General features: G+C 38.8%; 1 protein-coding gene across 3 annotated transcripts in view; it reads right to left on the bottom strand.

Moving 5' to 3' along the window:
- Positions 1-22,973, bottom strand: part of LOC133535840 (AP2-associated protein kinase 1-like) — a 74,397-nt gene that overhangs the window by 33,079 nt on the left and 18,345 nt on the right. For all 3 annotated transcript variants that reach the window (XM_061875816.1, XM_061875814.1, XM_061875815.1), the window contains exons 4-13: positions 21,401-21,509; positions 16,266-16,408; positions 15,863-15,984; positions 15,629-15,710; positions 8,606-8,738; positions 8,340-8,443; positions 4,717-4,799; positions 4,196-4,356; positions 406-524; positions 37-339 (exon numbers count right to left, since the gene is read on the bottom strand). In XM_061875816.1, the coding sequence (XP_061731800.1) occupies positions 37-339; positions 406-524; positions 4,196-4,356; positions 4,717-4,799; positions 8,340-8,443; positions 8,606-8,738; positions 15,629-15,710; positions 15,863-15,984; positions 16,266-16,408; positions 21,401-21,509 (1,359 nt within the window). The remainder of the gene's footprint in view (positions 1-36; positions 340-405; positions 525-4,195; positions 4,357-4,716; positions 4,800-8,339; positions 8,444-8,605; positions 8,739-15,628; positions 15,711-15,862; positions 15,985-16,265; positions 16,409-21,400; positions 21,510-22,973) is intronic.

Below are 22,973 nucleotides of genomic sequence, written 5' to 3'. Positions count from 1 at the left end.
GGGATGCTCGTTGAGGTTGTGGGCGGTCTTGCTTACAGTCTCAGCTGCCTTCTGGCCTACTTCAGTGGAAGCGGCGTGAGCCTGCACGACTGATTGCTGCTCGCCCGCTGATGGCTGATTGGGGGCTGATTTGCTGGGCGACTGTTGAGCCTGGACGGGCGGCTTGCGTCGAGCGGGACGCTGGGGTGCGGCGGGGCTGGACGGAGTCTGTGGCGCCGCCTGCTGGGGGGCGGTGCCGGTCCCTGGGGGAGGCGGGGCCTGTTGTTGGGCTTGAGGTTGGACGTCGGGCTTACACGCGGGCTTCACGACGGCCGCTGTAGCTTCTGCTCCTGATATCGGCTTCACCGCACACAAATACAGAATAAAGTGACAATTCCTTCATCTTGGCAACAAATCTGTACGCACCTGCTTCTGTGCTACAGCTGGAATGGCGTTGTTCTGTGACTGGATGACAGGCAGGGCGGACGTCTGCGCCTTCTGTGACTGCAGGGCTGCAGCGGGCTGGGAGAGGTTTAAGCTGACGCCTGCGGGGAGGACATGAACTGCATGGTCAGCAAAACAAAGCGTGATATAGCAGGTTCAGACATGTGAGGGCTAATGTAACAAAAGCTGAAACCTGAGTTGCACTACTTGTCTCAACTTTGTGCCCTTATCTACCTGTGCAGTACAGGCCAAAAATCTGGACAAACCTTCTCATTCAATGTGTTTTCTTTATTTTCATGACTATTTACATTGTAGATTAAGTCTCACCTTAAAACTCATCTGTATACTCTAGCCTTTAAATAGACCTCCTTTTTAGAACAGTTGATCTGCCGCTTCTTTTCTTTTTTCTCCTATGTCCCCCTCTCCCTTGTGGAGGGGGTCCGGTCCGATGACCATGGATGAAGTACTGGCTGTCTAGAGTCGAGACCCAGGATGGACCGCTCGTCGGGACCCAGGATGGACCGCTCGCCTGTGTATCGGTTGGGGGCATCTCTACGCTGCTGATCCGCCTCCGCTTGGGATGGTTTCCTGTGGACGGGACTCTCGCTGCTGTCTTGGATCCGCTTTGAACTGAACTCTAGCGGCTGTGTTGGAGCCACTATGGATTGAACTTTCACAGTATCATGTTAGACCCGCTCGACATCCATTGCTTTCGGTCCCCTAGAGGGGGGGGGGTTGCCCACATCTGAGGTCCTCTCCAAGGTTTCTCATAGTCAGCATTGTCACTGGCGTCCCACTGGATGTGAATTCTCCCTGCCCACTGGGTGTGAGTTTTCCTTGCCCTTTTGTGGGTTCTTCCGAAGATGTTGTAGTCGTAATGATTTGTGCAGTCCTTTGAGACATTTGTGATTTGGGGCTATATAAATAAACATTGATTGATTGATTGATTCTCACTGAAGGCGTCAAAACAGTGAATGAAAACATAAGTTATGTACTTTAAAGCATACTTGCCAACCTTGAGACCTCCAAATTTGGGAGATTTCAAGCAATTGTTTTATATATATATATATATATATATATATATATATATACACATATATACTGTGTATATATATATATATACACAGTGTGTGTATATATATATATATATATATAAAATCCGTTTATGAATGAGTATATCCGTACGGCCACCATGTTCAATATGGGGGAGGCCTATCTACAAAATTCGCAGGCAGCATACCACTTTCCCTGCGAGCTGTCCTGGATGAACTGAAATAATTTTTTCCAATCATTTTTGGAACTTGCAAGGGTACTTCTTCTTCTTACTCGTCGTCACTGTGTCTCATCTTCCTTCTGCTGCTTCGTCTCTGTTACATTTTTGGACATTACTACTTGCCGTAGTTTTGAAGCGATGCATGATGGGAATCCGGATGTTGTGTGTCAGTGTATTACCCTGCCGGTTGGAATAAACACACGCTGAGAAATAGCTCCGTGCTTGCCTACTTTATGGGTTAAAAGTAAACCTATGGGTAACAGAGACATACAATAGTCTCCTTTTCAGGTGAGAGAGGACGCTAAAGGCACGCCCCCAATATTGTTGTCCGGCTGGAAATCGGGAGAAATTCGTGAGAATGGTTGCCCCGTGAGATTTTCGGGAGGGGCACTGAAATTCGGGAGTCTCCCGGGAATATCAGCAGGGTTGGCAAGTATGCTTTAAGGTGAAATAACTGAAAACATGTCTTATATTCTAGTTTCTTCAAAATAGCCACCCTTTGCTCTGATTACTGCTTTGCACACTCTTCGCATTCTCTGGATGAGCTACAAGAGGTAGTCACCTGAAATGGTTTACAGCAAAGTACGCATCATATTAATAAAAAAAATGACAATAAATGTTAAATTTTTCTTTACAGCATATTACTGTAAATTGTAAAAAACTACTACTGCACGTTTTTTTTTTATGTCATGAAAAAGGGAGGTTTTTTGGGTTGGTGCACTAATTGTAAGCATATCTTGTGTTTTTTATGTTGATTTCATAAAAAAAATAAAATAAATAAATTAAAACATTAAAAAAATAAATTAATAAAAAATGCTTCTGCGGCCTGGTACCAATCGGGGACCACTGGCTTGACCTATTGTTACTATAACAATCTACAAGGTTAATATATGTTGCTTCTCTTTCTTCCCCTCCATTTTTCAGTATTATTTTTTTATTTTTCAACTGTATTGTAGATAATAGAGGTAAATTATTGGTATTGTTCATTATCAATAGCGCTATCTCTATCGGTATTTGTAATGCTCCATTTGTAGTGTAAATATGCTCATTGTCCTTTCTGTACTATTATTTATTTCGCTAACTGCTTCTTTGCTATCACTTTTACCGTCATATTTGTATATTTCGTATGCGCTGATGTTGCTCTATTGTTGTTGTTTTTGTCTCTCTGTCTTGTTCCCACAATTTCCCCCTCTGTCTTCTTTTTTTCTCTCCTTCTATCCCCTCCTGGCTGCACCAAATTATAATATAAATACATTCAATAAAGTCAAATACAAATAAGGCAACAAGAGAAGTATCCTACACTTCTCCTTTGTAAATTAAATCTGAACAGCCGATACGGGCATCTACATCAACTATATGTTCGGGCTCCAGTACTCTGGAATGCCCTTCCGGTAACAGTTCGAGATGCTACCTCAGTAGAAGCATTTAAGTCTCACCTTAAAACTCATCTGTATACTCTAGCCTTTAAATAGACCTCCTTTTTAGACCAGTTGATGTGCCGCTTCTTTTCTTTCTCCTATGTCCCCCCCTCCCTTGTGGAGGGGGTCCGGTCCGATGACCATGGATGAAGTACTGGCTGTCCAGAGTCGAGACCCAGGATGGACCGCTCGTCGGGACCCAGGATGGACCGCTCGCCTGTATCGGTTGGGGACATCTCTACGCTGCTGATCCGCTTGAGATGGTTTCCTGTGGACGGGACTCTCGGTGCTGTCTTGGAGCCACTATGGATTGAACTTTCACAGTATCATGTTAGACCCGCTCGACATCCATTGCTTTCGGTCCCCTAGAGGGGGGGGGTTGCCCACATCTGAGGTCCTCTCCAAGGTTTCTCATAGTCAGCATTGTCACTGGCGTCCCACTGGATGTGAATTCTCCCTGCCCACTGGGTGTGAGTTTTCCTTGCCCTTTTGTGGGTTCTTCCGAGGATGTTGTAGTCGTAATGATTTGTGCAGTCCTTTGAGACATTTGTGATTTGGGGCTATATAAATAAACATTGATTGATTGATTGATTGATTGATGATTTGCCTGAAATAGCTGGACAGGACAAAAAATAAAAATAAACAAAAAATCATTGTTACAAGAGGCCCTCTGATGGCCACCATACCTGCCATGAGGCCCTCAATGAAAACCAGTTTGACATCCCTGGTCTATGTCCACCTGTTACACAACCAGTCCATCTTAAAAGACAAACCATGCTTTTACGATAGTCTGAATGTGTCCTAATTATCTGCATATTTTCATGACGGGGCCATTTGTATCTCTTCATATCCGATTCCACTAGTCCTGCATATCCACATGAGAAAAATAATACACATTCACAAACAAGTGGATGAAAGTCATTCCTCACCTAATTAAGCAGCATTAAAGGAGACTCCTTTCTAATAATGCTAGATTTTAATTTCACTTTTCTGACCTGCGCGCCTCATCTCGTCCATCATTCGCCGCACGCACATCTTTAGTCATACGCTCGGTGACGGATACGTGTAAAAGGTGCATTACCGACAGGCTGAGCTGCACCACCGGGGAGATTAGCTCGCTTGCGCGGGGTGAGGGCGGCCGGCTGGATGGGGAGGATGCCGGCGCTCGGCTGCGTGTGAGCCGCTTTGGGCCTCTGGCGAGGGGTGATGGAGGTTTCCGTGGTGGGGACGGGATCCGTCAGTCTGTTGACAAAAAGACAGGATCTTAGTTTAAACGGTTTGGAAGATGAATGTGCTGCTGCCTCTCTGGCTTCCTTCAGCACAGCTGGCCTCCATATTACTATTAATGATAATAATAATATCATTTTTAATAATAATAATAATATTAATACTCTTATTAGAGTCCTCTCCAAGGTTTCTCATAGTCACGGTCACTGACGTCCCACTGGGGTGAGTTTTTCCTTGCCCTTATGTGGGATGTCGTTGTGGTTTGTGCAGCCCTTTGAGACACTTGTGATTTAGGGCTATATAAATAAACAATTGATTGATTGATTGATTGATTGATAAACGTGTTATTAGTAGCATAAATGGGGTGAGACTTACCGGGGTTTGGCCTGGTTCTTTTTGGCTGCAGCAGCTTCGCTCGCTTTGACTGGCTCGGGAAGTTTGGAGGGAATTGTCAAATTCTTGAATATGGGAAAAAAATATATATATATATTAATTTCCCTGCAGCAAGTTGATGTACAAAACCCAAAACCAGGGAAGATGGCACGTTGTGTATATGGTAAATAAAAACAAAATACAATCCTTTTCAACTTATATTCAATTGAATAGACTGTAAAGACAAGATATTTAATGTTCCAACTGAGATACTTCGTTTTTTTTGGCAAATAATCATTAACCTATAATTAAATGGCAGCAAAACATTGCAAAAAAATTGTAACGGAGGCATTTTTACCACTGTGTTACATAGCCTTTCCTTTTAACAACACTCAGTAAACGTTTGGGAACTGAGGAGACACATTTTTGAATATTTTTAGGTGGAATTTTTTCCCATTCTTGCTTGATGTACAGCTTAAGTTGTTCAACAGTCCCGGGTCTCCGTTGTGGTATTTTAGGTTTCATAATGCACCACACATTTTCAATGGGAGACAGGTCTGGACTACAAGCAGACCAGTCTAGTACCCGCACTTGTGCAGAATGTGGCTTGGCATTGTCTTGGAGCAATAAGCAGGGGCGTCCCTGAAAAAAGCTGTTGATAGGACGGCAACATACGTATGTACCTTTCAGCATTAATGGTGCCTTCACAGATGTGTAAGTTACCCATGCCTTGGGCACTAATGGGACGGCGTGGCGCAGTGGGAGAGTGGCCGTGCGCAAACCGAGGGTCACTGGTTCAAATCCCACCTAGAACTAACCTCGTCACGTCCGTTGTGTCCTGAGCAAGATACTTCACCCTTGCTCCTGATGGGTGCTGGTTGGCGCCTTGCATGGCAGCTCCCTCCATCAGTGTGTGAACGTGTGTGTGAATGGGTAAATGTGGAAGTAGTGTCAAAGCGCTTTGAGTACCTTGAAGGTAGAAAAGCGCTATACAAGTACAACCCATTTATCATTTATTCATTTAATGCACCCCCATACCACAGATATCACAGATGCTGGCTTTCGAACTTTGCACCTATAAAAGTCCGGATGATTATTTTCCTCTTCGGTTGGGAGGACACGACATCCACAGTTTCCAGAAACAAAATGTGGACTCGTCAGACCACAAAAAATGTTTTACTTTGCATCAGTCCATCTCAGATGACCTCGAGCCCAGCAAAGCCGGCGGCGTTTCTGGGTGTTGTTGATAGATGGCTTTCGCTGTGCATAGTACAGTTTAAACTTGCACTTACAGATGTAGTGAACAACTGTAGTTACTGACAGCGGTTTTATGAAGTGTTCCTGAGCCCATGTGGTGATATCCTTTACAGACTGATGTTGCTTTTTAATGCAGTACCGCCTGAGGGATCGAAAGTCACGGGCTTGCCGCTTACGTGCAGTGATTTCTCCAGATTCTCTGAACATTTTGACGATATTACGGACCGTAGATGGTGGAATCCCTAAATGTCTTGCAACAGCTTGTTGAGAAATGTTGTTCTTAAACTATTTGCTCACGCATTTGTTGACAAAGTGGTGAACCTCGCCCCATCCTTGTTTGTGAATTACTGAGCTTTTCATGGAAGCTGCTTTTATACCCAATCATGGCACCCACCTGTTCCCAATTTGCCTGTTCACCTGTGGGATGTTCCAAATAAGTGTTTGATGAGCATTCCTCAACTTCCTCAGTCTTTTTTTGCCACTTGTGCCAGCTTTTTTGAAACATGTTGCAGGCGTCAAATTCCAAATGAGCTAATATTTGTTTTTATTTACAATTTACACAACGTGACAACTTCGCTGGTTTTGGGGTTTTTATTTGGGTCTTCTTAACCCATTGATCTACAATGGGGTTTGCCATTATTTACCCCAATAGAAGGGTTTAAAGGCAATATTTCAAGTCCTATTGTACTACAAAATGATGTGCATGGCTTTTAAGATTTCAAGGGAAATGTGTATTGTATAGAAAAATACATTTACCAACCTTATGTGGGTTTTTAGTGGACTCTAAAAGTGTTCTTGAGCACAACCACCATGCATAGACCGCTCAAAGAATGGCGAAAATCAACAAGCTGAAAAATTCAAGTGGATGCAAATTCAACCACTGCCTTCCGAACCATAAAAGCATGGTCGCACGAAAGCCGTCCGTGTGACTGGTGGACTGTTTGAAAGCATATGGCGTGTAAAGGTGAACAGGTGAAGGCGACCATCATCCTCCATGCAATGCTTCTGAGCATTTCATGGAAGGTGCTTTTATACCCAGTATAGCTCAGTTGGTAGAGCGGCCGTGCAGGCAACTTGAGGGTTGCAGGTTCGATTCCCACTTCCGCCATCCTAGTCACTGCCGTTGTGTCCTTGGGCAAGAAACTTTACCCACCTGCTCCCAGTGCCACCCACACTGGTTTAAATGTAACTTAGATATTGGGTTTCACTATGTAAAGCGCTTTGAGTCACTAGAGGAAAGCGCTATATAAATATGATTCACTTCACTTCACTTCATGGCACCCACCTGTTTCATCTAGCCTGTTCACCTGTTGGATGTTCCAAATAAGTGTTTGATGAGCATTCCTCAACTTTCTCACTTGTGCCAGCTTTTTTTTCATATGTGGCAAGCATCAAATTCCAAATGAGCTAATATTTGCAAAAAAAATAAAGTTTCTCAGTTGGAACATTAAATATCTTGTCTTTGCAGTCTATTCATTTGAATCTAGCCCAGACTGCCTCTTCAATAAAAGGACCACAACAATGGAACTCTTTACCTGACACTTTGAAAAGTATATCTGCACTTGTCACTTTCAAAAAACAAACAAAATTATGGCTAGTTGAGCAGCAATCATGTTTCCATGTTTGGTTTTTACAAATTTTTACTAATTGGTTTTTATTTAGTCTGCACTTTGAGTTATTATTATTATTATTGGCTTTTATCTAGTTTGCACTTTGTCTGTATTATTTCTATTATCATTATTATGTGAAGTGAATTATATTTATATAGCGCTTTTCTCTAGTGACTCATAGCACTTTACATAGTGAAACCCAATATCTAAGTTACATTTAAACCAGTGTGGGTGGCACTGGGAGCAGGTGGGTGAAGTGTCTTGCCCAAGGACACGACGGCAGTGACTAGGTTGGCGGAAGCGGGAATCGAACCTGCAACCCTCAAGTTGCTGGCACGGCCACTCTACCAACCGAGCTACACCGCTATATCGACTCATTTTTGCCTTATTATTTTTATTTTCCTGTTTGAATGATGTTGGGTGTTGTCTGTGTTGTTGTTGTTGGGGAGAAGTGTTGTAAATTAGCTTTGGCTACAAACACTATGATGCATACATTGGATAACTGTTTCAGATGTCTATGTTTTTTGTATCTGTCCCTATTTCAAATAAACCTTAATAATAATGATAACAATATAAGTTGAAAATGATTTGCAAATCACTGTATTCTGTTTTTATTTACCGATTTACACAACGTGACAACTTCACTGGTTTCGGGGTTTTGTATTAGTCATGGTGCCTTTTCACAATATCACAGCTGAGATATCTGATTTAACAAATGAAATCAATTGTTCATGGCGGAATGAAAAGGGGTAAACACACCTTCACATTTTGAACCGGGCAAGTCCGCTGTGCCAGTTTAAAGGCAAAGTAAGACACCTGGTAGATGTCCGGCCTTTTGTCTGGGTCAGGCTCCAGCATGTAGCCTGCGAAGACGCACAATTGACAGCAAGCAGGGTCAGATTAAGAAAAAAAAAAAAAACAGCAGAGCGCTCCATTCTAGCTTAAAGGGCGAGCAAGCGCATGCCTTTGTGAGAGGAGCACAAAAACAAACTGTTTGAATAAAAAAAGTGTTTAGATGGACTAACGAATGAGGCAGTGGAGATCGTAAGAGTAGCGGGAGTTGTCCGGAATGGTGAAACTGCCATCGCAAATGGCCACCTGGCTTTCACCAAAGGGCAGAGTGAAGAAGCACAACTTGTACAGCAGACAGCCCAGCGCCTGCAGAGGAACACCACACGCATGCACACCCCATCACACCGAAAAGAAAAGAGAAAAGAGCAATCCAGACAATTTAAGACATTGCACAGCAAAGTCCTTCATTTAGTGTTGAGCTGACCAAACACAACCTTGTCTAACACACATTTCAAAATCTATGCAGTTAGTAACACGACAATGCATGTTGGCAAACGGGCAGGCTACAGTGTTACGTCTGACGATTCAAGATGCTTGGATTATTTTTAGGGGGTACACAGGGGGAGAAAAATTCCTGCTCCTTTGGCTGTCTAAAAATAGATTGGACAGTGTGGCCTTAAAGGCACGGCTAATTTTCTATTGGTGTGACGATGCAACAAAAGCAATCCATCATTAAGGAAGGAGTGTAGGAATAGAAAAGCGTATTAGAATTACATCATATCTTGGGTTCATTTGAAAATATATGCAATATATGCAATGTTTTGAAAGTGACAGGTGTACATGAGAAAAATCCACCCTATTTCCTTGAATTGCCGCCGGGTATATAGTATGCACCTGCCTAGAATTAACGCCGGGTCAACCTCGTTTCGCAAAATATTATTTTTATTAGCGCACGTCTAGAATTTCCGCAGGGTCAAACTCGTTTTGCAAAATTAATTAGCATATCCCTGTATGATCAGTGCCAGAACTTGGTCCGCATTGCCGGCAGTAAGTCGAACACATTTCCAGTGAGGGTTGGACTCCGCCAAGGCTGTCCTTTGTCACCGATTCTGTTCATAACTTTTATGGACAGAATTTCTAGGCGCAGTCAAGGCGTTGAGGGGTTCCGGTTTGGTAACCGCAGGGTTAGGTCTCTGCTTTTTGCAGATGATGTGGTCCTGATGGCTTCATCTGACCGGGATCTTCAGCTCTCGCTGGATCGGTTCGCAGCCGAGTGTGAAGCGACCGGAATGAGAATCAGCACCTCCAAGTCCGAGTCCATGGTTCTCGCCCGGAAAAGGGTGGAATGCCATCTCCGGGTTGGGGAGGAGACCCTGCCCCAAGTGGAGGAGTTCAAATACCTAGGAGTCTTGTTCACGAGTGGGGGAAGAGTGGATCGTGAGATCGACAGGCGGATCGGTGCGGCGTCTTCAGTAATGCGGACGTTGTACCGATCCGTTGTGGTGAAGAAGGAGCTGAGCCGGAAGGCAAAGCTCTCAATTTACTGGTCAATCTACGTTCCCATCCTCACCTATGGTCATGAGCTTTGGTTCATGACCGAAAGGATAAGATCACGGGTACAAGCGGCCGAAATGAGTTTCCTCCGCCGTGTGGCGGGGCTCTCCCTTAGAGATAGGATGAGAAGCTCTGCCATCCGGGAGGAACTCAAAGTAAAGCCGCTGCTCCTTCACATCGAGAGGAGCCAGATGAGGTGGTTCGGGCATCTGGTCAGGATGCCACCCGAACGCCTCCCTAGGGAGGTGTTTAGGGCACGTCCAACCGGTAGGAGGCCACGGGGAAGACCCAGGACATGTTGGGAAGACTATGTCTCCCGGCTGGCCTGGGAACGCCTCGGGATCCCCCGGGAAGAGCTAGACGAAGTGGCTGGGGAGAGGGAAGTCTGGGTTTCCCTGCTTAGGCTGTTGCCCCCGCGACCCGACCTCGGATAAGCGGAGGATGATGGATGGATGGATGGATAATTAGCATATGCCTAGAATTTCCATCAGGTCAAACTCGTCACGTCACGTGTGACACTTCACCTGTCATCATTTTCAAAATAGAGGAGGCTGATTTCAAATAGTTTGAAATCGCATAAAGGGAAGAAGATTAAGAGCTATTCAGTAGGATTTAAGGTCCAACCTATTGAATATTCTAAAAAGAACAGTAAGCAGCGGTTTTATTAATATACCGTAGCTGCGTGTGTCAAATATGAGTCATTAAATGACTCCCGCCTCCTGGTGGTAGAGGGCGCTAGTGATCCTTCTTGCTGCAGAAGAAGTGACAACAAGCAGCAAGAGTGAGCAGCGATCGTTTATTTTTTCCTCTCACTTGCACTTTTAACACGGAGGATTACATATCTAAAATAAAAAAGTTTTCTAAACTGGACTTTCAATGGAAGCAGGAGGTAATAAAGGAAGATCTCCATCGAGACAGAGAGACTTTTAAAACTGAAGAAAGATAAGGAAGACTTCTATAAACAAGTTATTGATGCTTTTGATCAGAAGGAGCTGCGCATGGACTTCATTTATAAGTAAAGGCAAGACCATAATAACATTTTTTTTATTAAATGTGCTTTTCATGATGGTGTCCTTACATCACACTCAAATTTATAAGCGCAGGCCTAAAGTTACCGCATGCCTTTGGTAAACGTCTGAGTGAGAAGAGGTTTTAAATTTATTAGCGCCCCGGCGGCAATTCAAGGAAATACGGTATACATACTAGTTCTGGCTATTAGGCTGTTTTAGTTAGTTTTTTTTAATACACTGTAGCACTTTGAGGTTGTTTTCTCAATGAAAAGTGCTTTTTACAAATAAAATCTATTCTTATTATTATTATTAAAAGCCACCAAAACAGGAGCGCAAGACGAGAACTAAAACACTTAGCACGGGAAAACACCAAAAAAGTCCAAATAAGTCACGGCGTGATGTGACAGGTTATGACAGTACACCTACTTTTAGACGAGCTATATTGATCCATGGTTGTTTATGGCTTAAAGTTGTATCCAACACAAGCGCCGGAGTGAGAAGAAGTTTTAAATTAATTAGCGACCCGGCGGCCATTTTAAGGAAGTACAGCATTTTCTATTTCTATTTCCTCCCTCACTCAAGAACTACCACCTCTCACGGGAACTGCTGGTGTCTTTCTACCGGTGCGCTATTAAGAGCATCCTGACCTACTGCATCTGCGTGCGGTTCAGCAGCTGCACGGCCCCAGAGAGAAAGGCGCTCCAGAGGGTCGTAAAGACCGCCTGGGAGATCATCGGACGCCCCCCTCCCCTCCCTGGCTGACCTGTACAGCGCCTGCTGTCTCGGGAAAGCACAGGCGATCCTGAAAAACCCAGTACTGCCAGCTAGAACTGATACTCTCGGGCAGACGCTGTAGCAGGCCTGAGCAATTATTTTACTCGGGGGGCCAGATTTGGATAAAAAAGTGTGTCTGGGGACCGCTATATCTATTTTTACTAATACAAATCTCACAATAATGATTGAAAGCTAAAAACGTTATTACAGAGCCCCTTAAATAACGGAATGGAATTTGACATTTTTTACTGAATGAGACACCCAGAATGTACATGACAATAAAGAATGTGGGATTTACAATATTAACTATGAACGATAAAACACTGAATATTGACAACATATTTTACAATCTACCGAAACACAACCAAAATGCAACAAACAGTGAAATATCAACGCGAAGGGTAAAACAACCCCAACTAGAATCTGAGATATCTCATAGTGACCGAAGTAACTAATTAGATGACCATAGTAACTAGTATATGATGCAGATTCCAAGCATTGAATGACTTTGTATAGTTGAAGACTTACGGCCATTAGAAAACATCACCGCACATCATAAAAGGCAGCCAACGTTCCCTCTAAGGCATGGGTGTCAAACTCAAATACAGAGTGGGCCGAAATTTTAAACGGAACAAAGCCGCGCGCCAAGGTTGAACAAATAAACCTTTTAATAGGGACCCAAACAAGTTTTGCATTGAATATTGAACGAGCAAGGCTTATATAACTTTAGTGACATGCAAAATCCAGTTTCAAAAAATAATGAAAAAAATAATGGTATCCATCCATCCATTTTCTACCGCTTTCTCCCTTACGGGGTCGCGGGGGGCGCTGGCGCCTATCTCAGCTACAATCGGGCGGAAGGCGGGGTACACCCTGGACAAGTCGCCACCTCATCGCAGGGCCAACACAGATAGACAGACAACATTCACACACTAGGGCCAATTTAGTGTTGCCAATCAACCTATCCCCAGGTGTATGTCTTTGGAAGTGGGAGGAAGCCGGAGTACCCGGAGGGAACCCACGCGTTCACGGGGAGAACATGCAAACTCCACACAGAAAGATCCCGAGCCCGGATTTGAACCCAGGACTGCAGGACTTTCGTATTGTGAGGCAGACGCACTAACCCCTCTGCCACCGTGAAGCCCCTATATCAAATAAAATTTAAATAAAAATTGAATGACTCTTTTCTATTTGCAGCCTTCTGAGGTGAATATCAAAATAAACTTTTTCCACAGGCTAATAATACATTTGAAAATAAAATAACAATAATGAATGAATCAAACATTCAAGCCTTGAAGTAGCAAGAGAAAGTGCATGAATAAATTGTTAATTATTGCTCAGTTTGCTCCACTGATTTGCTTTACCACTGAATATGGAACAAGCAATAATTATACAACTTAATAGTGCAAAATCAAATAAAAAAAAAAACCCCGAAAAAACTTAAATGGTAAAATTAATAGAATTTAAATAAAACATTTAATGCCTCTTTTCTATTTGCAGCCTTCTGAGGTAAATATCAACATTACATTTTTCCACAGGCTAATAAATCTTAAAATAAAATAACAATGAGATGGGTGGGGGGCGGGGTTAGGTGGTAGCGGGGGGTGCATATTGTAGTGTCCCGGAAGAGTTAGTGCTGCAAGGGATTGTGGGTATTTGTTCTTTTGTGTCTATGTTGTGTTACGGTGCGGATGTTCTCCCGAAATGTGTTTGTCATTCTTGTTTGGTGTGTGTTCACAGTGCGGCGCATATTTTTAACGGTGTTAAAGTTGTTTATACGGCCACCCTCAGTCTGACCTGTATGGCTGTTGAGCAACTATGCTTGCATTCACTTAAGTGCGTGTATAAGTCGCATATATTATGTGACTGTTTGTATGGAGGAAAAGCGGACGTGACAACATATTGTAGACAAAGCAATATTGTTGTCCGGGTGGAAATCTGGAGAAATTCGGGAGAATGGTTGGAAAATCGGGAGAGTTGGCAAGTACGAGTGTTAGCGGAGAATGCAGTGTTACAGCGGCTCTGCCGCTGTATAGTACCGGCGGGCCAGCTCTAAAGTTAATTTGATATTGCCCCAAGGGCCAAATGAAATTGCACGGCAGGCCAAATTTGGCCCGCGGGCCAGAGTTTGACACCCATGCTCTAAGGTAAGCGCCTTTGCAATTGCACACTGCTCACGCGTCCTCTGCGCACGACAAATTTAGGCCGCGCACAAAATCGAATAAAAAGATAAGCGCATAACAGTGTGCACGTCTGCTGTCGCTCACATATGAGCCACTAAATGCTCAAGGAGTTTTGGCGTTTGCTCACACATATGAAAAATTGGAGGGAAAATTGATGGCAGCTACACTTTCCATCGTAAACATCTAAAACAATTATTTGGGAATGTCCGGCGGGCCAGATTATAAAGCTAAACGGGCCTGAATTTGCCCGGGTCTGCGCTATAGGTAGCTAAAAGCGGGGAAAAATAAGAACAAAAAACAGTTTTTACCCAAGAGCCATACTAGCATTAAACAGGCCTGTGTGAGCACAATGTGTCCATCATGTCCTCATGTGTCATGTCTTTTTATTTTTTCGGAGTATAATATGCAAATAATATTATATGTGTATATATATGCATATGTATGGATATATGCCTGTACACACACACACACACACATATATATATATATATATATATATATATATATATATATATATATATATATATATATATATATATATATATACACACACATAGGGCTTCATGGTGGCAGAGGGGTTAGTGCGTCTGCCTCACAATACGAAGGTCCTGCAGTCCTGGGTTCAAATCCAGGTTCGGGATCTTTCTATGTGGAGTTTGCATGTCCTCCCCGTGAATGCGTGGGTTCCCTCCGAGTACTCCGGCTTCCTCCCACTTCCAAAGACATGCACCTGGGGATAGGTTGATTGGCAACACTAAATTGGCCCTAGTGTGTGAATGTGAGTGTGAATGTTGTCTGTCTATCTGTGTTGGCCCTGCGATGAGGCGGCGATTTGTCCAGGGTGTACCCCGCCTTCCGCCCGACTGTAGCTGAGATAGGCGCCAGCGCCCCCCGCGACCCCAAAAGGGAATAAGCGGTAGAAAATGGATGGATGGATATATATATATATATATATATATATATATATATATATATATATATATATATATAGATACATATCTTTTTTTTTCTACTATTCATCCATCCATCCATCCATTTTCTACCGCTTGTCCCTTTTTGGGGTCACGGGGGGTGCTGGAGCATATCTAAGCTGCATTCGGGCGGAATGCGGGGTACAACCTGGACAAGTCGCCACCTCATCGCAGGGCCAACACAGATAGACAGACAACATTCACACACGAGGGACCATTTAGTGTTGCCAATCAACCTATCCCCAGGTGCATGTCTTAGAAGGTGGGAGGGGCCTATCCCCGGGTGCATGTTTTTGTTATTATTTGAAAAACATTGTTATTAAATTTAGATTTTTTTTGGTGCTTTTTTCTTATATTTTTACCGTTGTTTTTTTAAATAGATGTGTTAAATATGTTAGGTGTATGGAAGCTAACGATAGTCAGTCCATAAGTTCATCAAAGAGAGGTTATCAATCACAGTATTTTGATATTTTTAAGTTTATTACGGTAATACTAATTGTCAGGAGGTTTTATCACAGTTATCATTATTACAGTTTATCGTTACATCCTTACCGGAGACAAACACAGTTCATTAGCATTAAAGCTACAGACACACAAGACTGTGTGTTGTCAGTAGGGCTTCTAAAGTGTATCAAGTTAGATATTCACCAACACACTATTGTGGAACCTCTGAGATGCATTTTAAAATGGGAAAAAAATACTAAATATGCTACTTATACTACATGTACTTCAAAAGCTATTGGCGGATAATCATCTTTACTCACCCAGATGTCTGCTTTGGTGGTGATGATCTTGTTGTTGTAGAGGTTCACCATCTCAGGTGCACGATATGACAAAGTAGTGTACCTGTCGGGAAACCAGGAAGAACTTTAGGAAAGCTTGCACCTATCTGCTAAAATATGTTTAGTCCTGCATCATGCTACAATCCAATCACCGAAATGTGAAAGAGATCAACGGAGTAAGTAAATCAAAACTGTGAACCGGATCAGTCAACTAACTTTTTAATCTCTTCCTCCACAGCGGCGACGCCTTCCGTCTGTGGACTCAGCGACTTGTTAGTGGCGCTGCCAAAATCACACAGCACGTAATGGCCCTTGTCATGCAGCAGGATGTTCTCCACCTTCGGAGAGACACAAGACATGGGGCAGACTATTTGAGGAGACTGTGAAAAGGATAAGTGGTGCAAGAGATTGACCTTTTCTCCGGCATATTTCTCGCCACCTTCAAAATACGCACTTCAAATAATTAGGAGGGGGGAAGAGGGGAAGTAAAGTAACTCAGATCTGGGTGACACAGACACTTGAAGTGTTTTTAGTTTAATAGGAACAGGAAGAGAAGTGATATGTTTTTGAGTTATGACACATTCACTCTATGTAGTCTAAATGAATGTGAAAATGTCACCTTAAGGTCCCTGTGGACGATGGGCGTCTTGCGCTGGTGCAGGCGAGATACGGCGTCACAGGTGTCGCAAAAGACCTGCAGCACCTCGGCCTCTGTGAAGCCCGTCTGCAGCCTTTGATTCATCAAATTAACAACCTGGCCTCCTGCAAAAGTCGTAACACTTAGTGTCGTTCACACTGACATTTAAATGAGACTTTTCACTTATGACTAGAGAGAGCATGTCCATATATATGTATACATACATATACTGTATGTATACATACATATACATACATATATGTATACATACATATACATACATATATGTATACATACATATACATACATATATGTATACATACATATATGTATACATACATATATGTATACATACATATACATACATACATATACATACATACATATACATACATACATATACATACATATATGCATACATACATATACATACATACATGTATACATACATATACATATACATACGTATACATACATATACATATACATACGTATACATACATATATGTATACATACGTATACATACATATATGTATACATACGTATACATACGTATATGTATACATACGTATACATACGTATACATACGTATACATACGTATACATACGTATATGTATACATACGTATATGTATACATACGTATACATACGTATATGTATACATACGTATACATACGTATATGTATACATACGTATACATACGTATATGTATACATACGTATACATACGTATATGTATACATACGTATACATACGTATATGTATACATACGTATACATACGTATATGTATACATACGTATACATACGTATATGTATACATACGTATACATACGTATATGTATACATACGTATACATACGTATATGTATACATACGTATACATACGTATATGTATACATACGTATATGTATACATACGTATACATACATATATGTATACATACGTATACATACATATATGTATACATACGTATACATACATATATGTATACATACGTATACATACATATATGTATACATACGTATATGTATACATACATATATGTATACATACGTATATGTATACATACATATATGTATACATACATATATGTATACATACATATATGTATACATACATATATGTATACATACATATATGTATACATACGTATACATACATACATATATGTATACATACGTATACATACATATATGTATACATATATGTATACATACATATATGTATACATACATATACATACATATATGTATACATACATATACATACATATATGTATACATACATATACATACATATATGTATACATACATATACATACATATATGTATACATACATATACATACATATATGTATACATACATATACATACATATATGTATACATACATATACATACATATATGTATACATACATATACATACATATATGTATACATACATATACATACATATATGTATACATACATATACATACATATATGTATACATACATATACATACATATATGTATACATACATATACATACATATATGTATACATACATATACATACATATATGTATACATACATATACATACATATATGTATACATACATATACATACATATATGTATACATACATATACATACATATATGTATACATACATATACATACATATATGTATACATACATATACATACATATATGTATACATACATATACATACGTATACATACGTATACGTATACATACGTATACATACGTATACATACGTATATGTATACATACGTATATGTATACATACGTATATGTATACATACGTATATGTATACATACGTATATGTATACATACGTATACATACGTATATGTATACATACGTATACATACGTATATGTATACATACGTATACATACGTATATGTATACATACGTATATGTATACATACGTATACATACGTATATGTATACATACGTATACATACGTATATGTATACATACGTATACATACGTATATGTATACATACGTATACATACGTATATGTATACATACGTATATGTATACATACGTATACATACGTATATGTATACATACGTATATGTATACATACGTATACATACGTATATGTATACATACGTATATGTATACATACGTATACATACGTATACATACGTATACATACGTATATGTATACATACGTATACATACGTATACATACGTATATGTATACATACGTATACATACGTATATGTATACATACGTATACATACGTATATGTTTACATACGTATACATACGTATATGTATACATACGTATACATACGTATATGTATACATACGTATACATACGTATATGTATACATACGTATACATACGTATATGTATACATACGTATACATACGTATATGTATACATACGTATACATACGTATATGTATACATACGTATATGTATACATACGTATACATACGTATATGTATACATACGTATACATACGTATATGTATACATACATATATGTATACATACATATATGTATACATACATATATGTATACATACATATATGTATACATACATATATGTATACATACATATACATACATACATACATATATGTATACATACATATACATACATATATGTATACATACATATACATACATATATGTATACATACATATACATACATATATGTATACATACATATATGTACACATACATATATGTATACATACATATATGTATACATACATATATGTATACATACATATATGTATACATACATATATGTATACATACATATACATACATACATACATATATGTATACATACATATACATACATATATGTATACATACATATACATACATATATGTATACATACATATACATACATATATGTATACATACATATACATATATGTATACATACATATACATACATATATGTATACATACATATATGTATGCATACATATACATACATATACATACATATACATACATATATGTATGCATACATATACATACATATACATACATATACATACATATATGTATACATACATATACATACATATACATACATATATGTATACATACATATACATACATATATGTATACATACATATACATACATATATGTATACATACATATACATACATATATGTATACATACATATACATACATATATGTATACATACATATACATACATATATGTATACATACATATACATACATATATGTATACATACATATACATACATATATGTATACATACATATACATACATATATGTATACATACATATACATACATATATGTATACATACATATACATACATATATGTATACATACATATACATACATATATGTATACATACATACACATACATATATGTATACATACATATACATACATATATGTATACATGCATATACATACATATATGTATACATGCATATACATACATATATGTATACATGCATATACATACATATATGTATACATGCATATACATACATATATGTATACATGCATATACATACATATATGTATACATGCATATACATACATATATGTATACATGCATATACATACATATATGTATACATACACATACATACATATATGTATACATACATATACATACATATATGTATACATACATATACATACATATATGTATACATACATATACATACATATATGTATACATACATATACATACATATATGTATACATACATATATGTATACATACGTATACATACATATATGTATACATACGCATATGTATACATACGTATACATACGTATATGTATACATACGTATACATACGTATATGTATACATACGTATACATACGTATATGTATACATACGTATACATACGTATATGTATACATACGTATACATACGTATATGTATACATACGTATATGTATACATACGTATACATACGTATATGTATACATACGTATACATACGTATATGTATACATACGTATACATACGTATATGTATACATACGTATACATACGTATATGTATACATACGTATACATACGTATATGTATACATACGTATACATACGTATATGTATACATACGTATACATACGTATATGTATACATACGTATACATACGTATATGTATACATACGTATACATACGTATATGTATACATACGTATACATACGTATATGTATACATACGTATACATACGTATATGTATACATACGTATACATACATATATGTACACATACATATACATACATATATGTATACATACATATACATACATATATGTATACATACATATACATACATATATGTATACATACATATACATACATATATGTATACATACATATACATACATATATGTATGCATACATATACATACATATATGTATACATACATATATGTATACATACATATACATACATATATGTATACATACATATACATACATATATGTATACATACATATACATACATATATGTATACATACATATACATACATATATGTATGCATACATATACATACATATATGTATACATACATATATGTATACATACATATACATACATATATGTATACATACATATACATACATATATGTATACATACATATACATACATATATGTATACATACATATACATACATATATGTATACATACATATATGTATACATACATATATCTACATAAATACATATATATACACACATATATATATATATATACATACACACACACACATATATATGTATATATATCCACATATATATACACATATCCACATATATATATACATATGCACATATATATATACACATATCCACATATATATATACATATGCACATATATATATACACATACACATACAAATTTATATACACATATATACATTATATACATACATATATACACAAACACACACACATTTTACCGCTATGCAAGCTGTACACAGACTACTCTAAAAAGGTATATCCAACAGTTATTTACTTATTAAGCATTGTATACAGTAATAAAAATGGTTACTGAAATGTACACCCAGTACTCAATTATTTCAGTCATTAACATCGTGTCCTGTTTTCTTTAATCGGAGCTCACTCGCTCACCCTTGCAGAAGTCCATCAGTATGAAAACCTCCCACACATCCCTGGACCCCATGGCCGTGATGCTGGAGTCCAGATAACCCACGATGTTCTTGTGCCCCACAAGGTCTTTCTGCAACACACACACACACAAAAGCATAAGAAGCCATTTTGTGCTTGAGTGGTAACATTTGAGTGAATTGTAAGTCTCGAAACTATTCAAAGCATGCCAGCAGTGGTCAGCATATTTTGAAATGCAGAATGAGGAACTGTGTGCGTGGTCCAAGAAGGCGGAGAAGGTGAGCCGCAGACATTACAGACGTTAGAATCAATGTTGGTTTCAAGTGAAAACATGGGCGGGGCGGATAAAACCAAATGGTTGTCGTGTTTTTGATCTGTACGGTCATTAGAAGAAAGTGAGTTGGGGGAAGGAGAGTGGTACCAAGGAAGACAGACAATACGGACAAATAAATAAGGCATACCATGAACCAGATGGATAAACACAACAGTGTTAACAGAATTCTGCAATTATTTTTTTAGGAAAACTGCACAGCTTCCATCTGTGGAATTTTAAATAAACACCACACCCCAAATAGCCCCTTCTTCAGGAAGAAAAAAACTTGACTATGACTAATCCTGTCACGTGTCAGAGGAGTAGTCTTCACTACACTGTATGCAGAGAAAATATGCTGTCTGTACAGCTAAAGCTGCTAAACACATAAAAAGGATCCAAAATTATTTAGAAAATATCCAGTAGTACCTCAATTTATGACTTTATTGGTCCTGTGACGGCGCTCTTCACTCAAAATGAAATCAATTTAAAAACAGCACACTTTTAAAAAGGTTTCCTCTACATGTAAACCATGTGGTGCAACACCACTGCAAGATTAATGCTGCCACCCCTTCAAAATAAGTTTTTCCCTTCTTTTTTTTTAACATGAAAACAAATTTAAGTGATATATTGTATGAATGAATACACCGTATATAGTCTGTTTCCGTACTATTGGCATAATAAGTTTGCAAAACCAGCTCAATTATCATAAAAACATTCCTCAGTGCCTTATTTTGAAAAAGAAAAGAAAAAACGGCCATCTAAATCGGCTGTCAGAAGCCCGTTAGCAGCTGGTCACACGCCTGAAATGATTAACACCCGGCAAAGGTAAAGAGAGAAAGTTGCAAGAAAAGGGTATTTGAAGCTAATTACTGCATTTTCTTTTTCAAGCCAGTGTAAACTACCCAACTTCTTTTGGCAATACTACTCACAATAATGTCTAATTACGCAGTGTGCCTCTTTGAACCTCCGTTTTAATGTGCGTTTGTCCCCGTGCGTGTGTGTGGGTTTTCTCCGGACACTCCAGTTTATTGCCACATTCCAAATATATGTATGTTAAGTTCATTAAAGACTGCAAATTGTCCATAGATCACCAAAAATGATTCCTGGGCGTGGCCACTGCTGCTGCCCGCTGCTCCCCTCACCTCCCAGCGGGTGAACAAGGGGATGGGTCAAATGCAGAGGACAAATATCACCACACCTAGTGTGTGTGTGTGTGTGTGTGAGAATCCTTGGTACTTTAACTTAAGTTGGTGCAAATGATTG

This window comes from Nerophis ophidion, linkage group LG17 (genome assembly GCF_033978795.1).
Source record: "Nerophis ophidion isolate RoL-2023_Sa linkage group LG17, RoL_Noph_v1.0, whole genome shotgun sequence".
Taxonomy (NCBI): Eukaryota; Metazoa; Chordata; class Actinopteri; order Syngnathiformes; family Syngnathidae; genus Nerophis; species Nerophis ophidion.
Note: the sequence above shows the minus strand (reverse complement) of the source record. Positions and strands in the feature narration are given on the sequence as shown.